This window comes from Achroia grisella, unplaced genomic scaffold (assembly GCF_030625045.1).
Source record: "Achroia grisella isolate CSIRO2021 unplaced genomic scaffold, CSIRO_AGI_Agris_v1 utg598, whole genome shotgun sequence".
Classification (NCBI taxonomy): Eukaryota; Metazoa; Arthropoda; class Insecta; order Lepidoptera; family Pyralidae; genus Achroia; species Achroia grisella.
The window spans coordinates 92,489-103,501 of NW_026712958.1; the positions used below are offsets into that span (position 1 = coordinate 92,489).

Here is an 11,013-nt window from a genome sequence, read left to right on the forward strand (position 1 = left end):
GGGTAGAATTGATCAAAATCCTTTTTTAGCGGATGCCTACGTCATAACATCTACCTGCATGCCAAATTTCAGCCCGATCCGTCCAGTGATTTGGGCTGTGCGTTGATAGATCACTATGTCAGTCAGTCACCTTTGAGTTACATATATTTAGATTAGTATTTCCTTGCGTAGTTTTAACATGTATGAAGACAATTGTTATGAATCAGTTGCTCAATTTAACAATTTCCCATGCTTGTAATTTGCTTTATGCGCAATTCATAAGTATTTCTATTGTAAAATCAATCAAATCAAATATAAATTGAATTAGACTGCAATGTAACACTCTATCTTCGCAGAATCCACTAATATTTTTATATAAAAGTCTAAAATGGCTACTACAAATCTGTAAATCTTAAAATAGACCCATTTTTGTAATTAAGACAAAGCTATTAAATATAAGTAGATAATTTTTTTTTTCTGTAAATTTTTGGTTCTGATTTCGAGTGCATTTGTTTTTATCAAGTACTTATTGTTTGTTCTACTATAATCGAGAATATTTTAGTATTTTCTATATTTACTATAAAATGTTTTATACAACGATAGTGGCAAATAAGCTTACCATCTGATGGTAAACGGTGACCATATTCTATGGACGTCTGAAACACAAGGCATTATGTACATTTTATTATATTCAGCTCTTTATTGTTAAGTTACAGCTACTTAATCTCATAATCTTTGTATATAACATTTCTTCGAAGCCAGATATTTTGAAATATAAACTTCAGTCAATATTTTAAGTGTTTTTATTAATTTTTAACATTATACCTTTTTAAAATTGACGAAAATAAGAATCGGACTAGTAGCAGATTGAAAGACTTAAAAGTAATTCATTACCGAAAAATTGCAAAATCGCTACTATCAATTAGTCGATAGCATCATCTAGTCAAAATACAGAATACAAATATCTGTTGTTTGACTATTATTATATATAATATTAATAATAATAATAATCTCAGGACAATTAACACAACAGCCATCTAGACCCAAGTTAAGCTAGCTAAAGTTTGTATTACGGATACTAGATAACTGATACAAATACATAGATAATTTTTTTTCGTAAATACATACATAATATACATAGAAAACACCCAGACCGATACAAACAATCATACTCATGAATACAATGTTTGTGCCGTGCGAGGAATCGGACCCGCGACCATCGGACGTAAAGCGGTGTGCTAGACCGCTAGACCACCGGAGGTCGTCTCTGTATATAATTTATTTATTGAAATAAATTTAATCTTTTTCGGTTTCCTCTGTCACATTTTATGTGCAGACTCAGGCGAGAAATAAGAACAAGAACCTAGACTGATAGTCAATAAAAACTATACAACTTTTGTCTGAATATAAGTACAAATTACCTATAATGTCCACCACATTATAGGCAATAGAGATAGTACATAGAGAAAAAGGATGACCAAATAGAAGATGGCAGGATGAAATAGAACAGCAGGGAAGATATGTACCAGAATCACACAAGACAGAACAATGGAAAAGATTAAAGACCTTTGCTTCCAGCAAGCAGAACATTCTACTACTACCTAGATATAGTATAAAAAGCAAAAATAAAGTCTGAATAAGGTACCTATAAATTAATTTTTAATGTTTTATGCAGATTGGTCATAATCTGCATCAAATGATAAGCTATATTCGATATCTAGTTTTTAGTATGTTGTATGGTGTTATATCAAACAATTAAGGCATTTAAGACGCTCATAATATTTGCAGGTAAATCCAGAGCAGTAACAGTAAAATAAAGATCAATATAAATATTTCAATTGCGCAGATTAGGAATCGAATTCGCAAACATCGGATGAAGGGGGAAAAGGAGATTTGGATTGATGCCCTATTGCTAGCAATGTACCAATTCAGGTAGACCTCCACGCGGTTCCCCCTGGAAACCATCGTGATAAATTCCTGGTGAATTTGGACTAACTGACCCAATTTTCATCTTGTCATCCTCCACTGATGCCTCGCCAGCATAAACCGTTAACATAGCGGCTGTACCATTCCATTATCATCCATAAAATAAAAAACATAGGATGAAAAAAATCTTGGTTGAACAAATTCTTCGGCCTTGTTACACAATCTCAGTGTGCCAAGGCCGAAAAATCGATGATCGATCTACCAATTGATTGACAGTTGTGACTGAGCGCAGATTGACAGTTACCGTTTCTCACTTTATGTCACTCACTTCAGTCAAGAATCAGACGTAAATAAACATGTTATCGGAGTACTAAAAACTAATTATTACAATTTTATTGCTACTAATATTAACTGAATTTTAATCTGGCGTTCTTAAAACACCATGGCGGTTTACGCGGCGCATTTAACGCGCACTCTTCAGGGCACTCCGTCTATATTTCAAGTGACTGCCCAGGAGGCCCTTGGCACCACCGTAAAGCCTGCAATGAGGAAGCTAGTCGAGGTATACCATCTTCTTACTAGATATTCTACTCTAAAGAACAATATTCACCTTAAAAACAGGTACTGTTGAGTTACAACATGCAATTCTATTATTGTTTTTCTATAGAGTCCGTAGGTCATCATTTATGTGTTAAAAGTTCAAAGTATATTTTTTTTTAAATAAATCATTATGAATCTGTCCACCTGCCTTCGCTAACGGTATATGACTGGCCGGCCACCAGTGGAGTCCTGTTAGTTAGAAATATACACTACAGAACAGACATACACCTATATTTCCTTACTCAAAACATTATACAATTTATTTTATTTTTAGTAATGGGAACTAGTAACACCCATTGCTAGCAATGTACCAGGTTAGGCGGACCTCCACACTGTTCCTCCTGGAAACCTCCATGATGGGCCAACTGAACTGATCTCATGCTCATCTTATCATACTCCACTAGTCTGCTAAACCGTTAGCGCAGGCGGGTGCACCATTTCATTATCATCCCCCAATAAGAAAAACCTTATCCCATACAGAACAAATTATAAACCCCTCAACATAGTTAATAATAGTTCAGAGATACCTATTTCATATTTCAGTATGCAGCAGAAGCTTATCCAGATAAATTTGGATGGTGCAAGCCGTGGTATGATGAGCTTTACCTGCTGTTTGATTGCTGTTTGCAGTACCACTATCTGAAACATTATGGTGAGTAATTTTTATTGTATAATTTTTTATTTATTTCAGGCAACTTAATATTATTTGTATAACAAAATTGGTCCATATTATATTTGCCTTAAGGACTAACTTATATTTGAAAATAATAATAATAATAGTAGTCACCTCCATCCATCTCTTTTTGCCTTCCTCTGCCCTTATAACCATCCACATTCATATGTAACACCTTTCTTTAAATATATGCTACGCATTACATGTTCTGATATATACCTCTCTGACAATTATATTAATGTATTCATTCTTTATCTTATCCATTCTTGTCTATATAATTCTCATTTCAGTTGCATGCAGTCGTCTTTCATCCGTCGCCTTTACGGGCCAGCACTCTGATCCATACAAGACAGCAGGCCGGATCATGGTCTTGTAAATTTTCCCCTTAAGCTTAAGGGGAACACGCGAGTCACACGTCGTTGCCGTAACCTGCCGCCACTTCATGCATCCTGCGTTAATTCTATGCTTTATGTCTAATTCACCATTGCTTTGGAGGAGAGTATGCTTGTTCTGTATATATTACAATTATATATAAACTATATAACTTGAGTATAATATACCTTTAAAAACAATGAAAGACTACAAAGTCGGTGTAGTTCATCCAGAGTATATTTTCCTTATATCAAGTACTAGCTACTCGCCACAGTGTGGGTGTACATATATTGTACATATAAAGCTTCCTATCAAATCACTATCTATTGGTATAAACTACACTAAAATCTGTTGCATTGTTGAAAAGATCTATGTGAACAGACAGTGGAAGTGACTTTATTTTATATAATAATAATAAATGCCCTTATTTACTGTTAACTTGACAAATTTATAAATGTGTTTAGGCAGTAATTGTGGTCCTGTTAGTCTATGTTCATTATTTATTTCTTTTTTTTCTCTACATCTGAATGTCAACAGTCTATCATGTGACATAGGCCTCCTCTAATTATTTCCATAGGGTTCGGTCCCTTGCACTCTGAGTCCAAACTTTCCCTGCTACCTTCCTAATGTCATCTTCCCATCTTTTGGTCTGTCTGCGTCTGCTACTTTCGTGTCCTCTTGGGTACCACTCTGTAATATCTTTTGTCTTGTATTTTTTCCCTAATCATGATTTTATTTTATACTATGTAAAGATATAATATTATAGATGTCTCTCTATAATATATGTTCTAATGATAAACATGGTTAAATTCCAGCTGCATCATTCTCTGAGAGCTTCTATGGTCTTCTACGTGTTCCTATGGCAGTGAGCATGGAGTTCAACCAGGGCAACCCTCGGTTACCAGAGTTACTGGAGTACGGCTCTGTGGCCTTATTAGTGCTGGTACCATACCTTAAGGACAAGGTTGAGAAGGTCATAGACAGGTGGAGGGAGGACAATGAAGATGGGAGGCTGGGTAAGGTGAGATAACTATATTTATTTATTTATTTATTAAACAAGTAATTTAACTGGCTTTTTAAAAAAAGAAATTCACTTAATAGTCCGAGATCCCGCTGCAGAATCAGTGTACCCATCGAGTGTTTGCTGAAAACCAAATTTTTACACATATTTATCATTAGGAGAATTTATATCTACCAGGTTGCCTATCAAAATGTGGCCGCTAGTATTTTTAATTAAATTATTAATAATTCATAATCCGTAAGAAATTTCATTGACTTGTTTTTTCAGTAAAATGTCGTTCACTTTACGGCAACATCTATAAAGAGTGAAAAATCATGGTTGCCGTTGCGCACCTGGCCGCACCTCTTCGCAGCCAGGTGTACACAGGTATGATTTTATTACATTTATACACCCACAACGTACATTCATAATTTATATATCAAATTAAAGCTAATTTTTTTCTGTTTATTATCATATACGGTTGCCTAATTAAATCTGGCCGCAAATAAGGGTTGCTGGCTATTAAATATAGTAAATATTAAAAGTAGAGTGAAAGAGAGCTAGCGCGTAACACCACTAGTCAAACGAGGATAGCGATTGCCAGCTGTCGGACAGTTTAAAGCCATTGCGCATGCGTCAGAGCTAGTGTTCTAGATTCAAACAATAGTAACGCCTCAAAATAATAAATACTCCAAAAGAAACGTCTTTCTTTTCAAAATAATAAATTAGCTTTAATTTGATATATAAATTATGAATGTACGTTGTGGGTGTATAAATGTAATAAAATCAGCTTGTACAAAATGTGCGGCCAGGTGCGCAACGGCAACCATGAACAGTCTTTATAGATGTTTAAAGTACATTTTACTGAAAAACAAGTCAATGAAATTTCTTACGGATTATGAATTTAATAATTTAATTAAAAATACTAGCGGCCACATTTTGATAGGCAACCTGGTAGATATAAATTCTCCTAATGATAAATATGTGTAAAAATTTGGTTTTCAGCAAACACTCGATGGGCAGCTCTCGTACTATAAAATAGTTCATCTCAATTGAATCTATATACTGAACTGAACGGTAGAGAAAAATATATAACTACAAAAAAAGTTACATTCATAAGCTGCTAAAATGTCCTACATGAATTTTGATTTTGATATAATTAATTTCAGAGTAATGCAGACCGCGCCCGCAAGGCAGCTATAAAAATATACGCAGTCGTTCACTTCGTGGCGGAGTCAGCGAAGCTGGTGCAGGCAGCCAGGTACCTGACGGGCTCCGCCAGGACACACTCCCCGGAGCTGGCGCTGCTCGGGCTCTCGCTGCGGGACGCGCCCCTCATGGAGAAAGACGACTCCACCTGGGGGGAGTTCTTCAAGAACCTCTTCACGGGGCAAATAGGGTGAGTTGTTTTAAATTATTATAAGAAAGAATGATGTATGGACTGTGTGAATGATGATATGGTAAGAAAGGGAGTAAATAACGAGATGATTTCGAACAGGGATGAATGGAAGACAAAACATATTACGCCGACCACAAATAAATGTGATAAGGAAGAAGCAGATGAATGATTAAATATTTAGACAACATTTGACACATTTTGATTTTTTTCGTGTTGACCGAATTTGAATTCACTGCCTTTTGGATGTAAGTCGAGGTTTAATTAATTGCATGGAGTATGTGCAGTAGTAAACTTTACAAATAGAGTGAGAGGTTGGTTTGAATTATTGCAAACACCTACAGAACTACCGTTACGACTGTGATCCCGGATGGGGTAGGCGAGAAGCGTTGTCATTGTCGACTTTTTTACTACTCTAATGCTGTTGGCCGCAGCTGGTCTTTACAGCTTCACCGGAGGATAGGGGGCGAGTGCAGATGGCACTCCAAACCAAAGGAAGGACTTATGGAGCGGCTGAAGACCAACTCACGCCTCACGGATACAACTTTAGTCTGAGGACACCGCTAGGGGTTCGAACCTCGGCTCAGGCCATCGTAATATCGATTCCCGTTTGAATCGGACGGGAATCGATCGGAGGGGCGATCGGGGGCACCGGTGTGGAGCACCCAGTTGATTGCGCGGTATAGTGTGTTTGAGGTCGTCGTATTCGCCGGCGAGGACGGTGTCGTGTGTGTCTAAATGTGTGCTCGGATGGAACGTGTCCACGAGTCCACATCCTTGGGGAGGTTAACTACCGTTATGGTGTCGTCGGGATCAATAAGGACATGCCTCGACCGACGTCGTGGCGTACGTCGGATATGTCTCCTCGGTGCTCATTGTCGGCGACCGTGCGGTGTGTGGTAGGAGAGTAGTTGTATGAGAGACAGTGAGAGTGAAGCGATGTGTACAGGAGCGCGGCGGTGACGTTCCCGATGGTGGGCGGCGCGGTGCTGCGCGTGGTGCAGTACGGAGCGTTCGGGGTTCAGTTCCTGCGCTGGTGGGACTCCCGCGCCGCCTCGCACGCCGCCCTGCAGCCGCCGCCGCCGCCGCAGGTCACCACTTACAACATTTACACTTCAACCCCCCTGCTCCTACAATAATCATAGATATTATGCTACATTGTCTATGTTCCACTCTTGCATACTTAAAAATCTACAAATTTTGCCAAACTGAAGAAGAAACGCTACAGCACATCCTATGTGGTTATAGCCCAGTCCTGCATAAACGAAATATCTCCTTTGGAAAGTTTACTCCTTCCCGAGGAGATAAAAACCATCGCTCCTGAGAATAGAATAGAAAAGAATAGAAAATCATTTATTCAAATAAACTTACATTGAAGCACTTTTGAATAGTTATTACATTTTTTAATCTACCGCTCGTTCGGAAAGCTGTCTCATCACAAGAAGAACGAGCAAGAAACTTGCGTGTTGCTCTTTTAAATAATTTTATTGTTACTTTACATTTTAAAGTTTAAGTGTGTGAATACAACTTAAAAACTACCAATTAGCACTAATTCAATTAAATACTCAAATAGAAAAAATATTGAATATACAACCAACTGGTTAAACAATTAATAAGAGGAAATCAGTCATAGTGATTAGAGCAGACCAGTCCCTACAAGCAGCACCCGTTCACGAATATCCTTCAATTCTTGTCCCTGACGGGTCTAGGTAGCGAACTCTGAAAAAGGGCGAGCACAATAGATCTATGTAGGTCGCAGTGCTACAGGTGCTACAAACACCTGACAATAGCCCAAACAACCCAATAAAAAAATGATGAATATGAACCCCCTGTCTAGACTCTTCCCTACTCCACTACTCTCACCTGAAAATCAGTCTTAACAAATGCTTACCGACTATGGTCAATTTATTCGTAATGAGTTTTAAAATTATTTTTGCCTGATTTGTTTTGAAGGTAGGCCATCCCAATATACAATGAGTAATGTTCAAAAATGACTTTGTATATTCTAACAAAATAGTACTTTATTACTATGGCCATATTATCCTAATGTGCCCAGAGCCTCTAATAGGTGAAAGACAGCCCTGGTTATTTATTTTATTTATTAATTTATTTCAGGCAACTAGGCCCATATTATAAATACCTTATAGACTAACATACATATAATATAATATTTTAATAATAATAATAATAATAATCTCAGGACAATTCACACAGCGCCATCTAGACCCAAGTTAAGCTAGCTAAAGCTAATGTTATGGGTACTAGACAACTGATACAAATACATAGATTTTTTTTTTTCGTAAATACATACATATTATACATAGAAAACACCCAGACCGATACAAACAATCATACTCATCAATACAAATGTTTGTGCCGTGCGAGGAATCGAACCCACGACCATCGGACGTAAAGCGGTGTGCTAGACCGCTAGACCACCGAGGCCGTCATATTTAAAATCTAATACAATAATATTGTCTGTGTGATCACGGCACTGAAGACGGCAATCTGCCACGGTTGTGCCGGTATACCACACCTTTCGGCCAGTAGTCCTCTTTCATGAAGGTGGGCAGCAAGTCGGTGGGGACCAGGGCCACAAACGCTTTGAAACTCGCGTTGTGACTCGACTCCAGCTGCGTCACCCTCAATGTCAGGTTACTCTTGGTTCGTATATAATCGACAATGTCCTGCTCCTTAGTGGCGTAATGTAGACGGGACAGGTACATTGTCGTGGTCGGAGTAGCAGCACGCAGCAGAAAGTTGGGCCCAGTGAGTGCAGTGCCACAATAGTTCCTTGTTATGCATCCTTTATTTTTTTCCCTACAGTCCTACCTTATCCGCTATCCCCTAATAAGTAAACTGACTGACAGCCTCGGTGGTGTAGTGGTTTATCACAACGCTTTACTATCCGATGGTGGCGGGTTCGATTCCTCGCACGATATAAACATTTGTATTCATGAGTATGATTGTTTGTATCGGTCTAGATGTTTTCTATGTATAATATGTATTTATTTACAAAAATAAATGCATCTATGTATTTATATCAGTTGTCTAGTACCCATAACACAAGCTCTGCTTAGCTTGGGACTAGATGGCGTTGTGTGAATTGTCCTGAGATGTTATTATTATTATTATACAAAGAGTACTCTATTATGTTGATATGTATTCTTTCCAGCCTGACGAAAAAGCTGTGAGATGGAAGAACAAATGTCCGATATGTCTGCAGACTTGGAAGATTCCCACCGTGTTACCAGTCTCTGGGTGAGTACCTCAACTTCACCATATCAAATGACCTGATGGAAAATGACTGAATCAAACTTGAATTAAATTTTAACACGTTAAAGATATCGCTCCGCGACGAAAGTAAATTTACACGTTGGGACTGGGCGATCACCCGTGAGCACTTTAATTGAAATAATAATTTATTCTAATCTTTAACGCAGTTGAAACCTCTAGTAAAAGTAAGTAGGGTACAGCTAGTAAATAAATAAAAATCGAAACAGCTTCCAAAGCATTCAGCTTGGCGGCTGAAATAGGGAGACGACTAAGGTCGACGCAGATCACTTACAAAATACATTTATATTAAAAACTAGCTGTACCCGCAATTTCGTACGCGTGGAATTTAACTTTATTTTTCTAAAATAAAAGTAGCCTAAGCTATTCCTTATTACATCAGCTACTTGCCAAAAAAAGTCCCGTCAAAATCGGTCCAGTCATTTCCGAGATTGGCCGGAACAAACAGACGGACGGACAAAAATTGTAAAAAATGTTATTTTGGTGTATGTACCGTATTTATATCCATATGCATGGAGTAAAAAACGGTTACTTAAATATTACAAACGGACATTACAATTTTATTTATATGTATGTATATATGAATGCAATACATATGTGTTTTCCAGCTACATATTCTGCTACGTGTGCATCTCCCGGCACGTGCGGTCGCGCGGCGCGTGTCCCGTCACGCGGTGTCCGGCCGGGGACGGCTCGCTCGTCAGGCTCTACGTCGACTGACACGCCCCCCGCGCTCTCACTCTACTCGGACCGCGTTCTGACTGAACTCTGACCGCTCTCTGACTCAACTCGGACCGCACTCTGACTGAACTCTGACCGCTCTCTGACTCAACTCGGACCGCACTCTGACTGAACTCTGACCGCTCTCTGACTCAACTCGGACCGCACTCTGACTAAACTCTGACCGAACTCTGACCGCGCTCTGGCGCCACCTTTACAGAACTCTGACCCACCCTGACCGAACTCTGACCACGTTCAATCCACCCTAACCGAACTCTGGCCGCGTTCTGACAGAGTTCAGTCAGGGTGGGCTGAACCCACCCTGACTGAACTCTGACAGCACTCTGACCCCTGTGTCTCTGGTCAGTTATGAGTATGACTCACTGACCTACTTCTAACTTATAAACTTCTGACTGCACATCTTATTACTGAAGTCATCTTAAAGATGCAAATCTTATTCTTCAATAGACACTAGTCACTATTAAGATAATTAACATGTTATTTATTCTAAGACCTTTGTTTACCTCTACACCACAAATAAATAATTTAAATTTAAATTTGAAATAATGAAAGAGTTATTCAGTAAATATTTTTTTATTGTCACTATTGAGTTTATAGTATTCGATGTCCCCATTGGTAGCGCTTTAACACAATATATTACTTTCCGATAGTCACTAATTTGATCCTGACATTATACAAACATTTTATGAGTGTGTTTGTTTTATTTTAGTCCGAGTGTTTTTCTATGTGGGTATGTTTTTTTTTATTATAATGGAATGGTGCACCCGCCTGCGCTAACGGTTTACGCTGGCGGGGACCAATGGATGATGATAAGATGAGCATGACGTCAGGTCAGATAGCCCATCGTGACAAATTCACCAGTAATTTATCACGATGGTTTCCAGGGGGAACCGCGAGGTCAACCTGACATGGTACATTGCTAGCAATGATATAATCAGTCCACATTACTAACAATCCCCATTACCACACTGTGGGTATGTTATGTGTATACAATACGTGTGAATTGTGGTCTATCATTATTAATTACTAGCT

The 11,013-nt window shown here is 38.5% G+C and overlaps 1 protein-coding gene across 1 annotated transcript; it reads left to right on the forward strand.

The window, feature by feature from the left end:
* Positions 1 to 2,272: 2,272 nt before the first annotated feature.
* Positions 2,273 to 10,787, forward strand: LOC131848837 (peroxisome assembly protein 12-like). Its single transcript, XM_059198781.1, has 7 exons — positions 2,273 to 2,467; positions 3,049 to 3,157; positions 4,366 to 4,571; positions 5,720 to 5,949; positions 6,896 to 7,037; positions 9,122 to 9,207; positions 9,849 to 10,787. Exons 1-7 carry the CDS (start codon positions 2,348 to 2,350, stop codon positions 9,958 to 9,960), a joined length of 1,005 nt encoding a protein of 334 aa, XP_059054764.1. The 5' UTR covers positions 2,273 to 2,347; the 3' UTR covers positions 9,961 to 10,787.
* Positions 10,788 to 11,013: the final 226 nt, after the last annotated feature.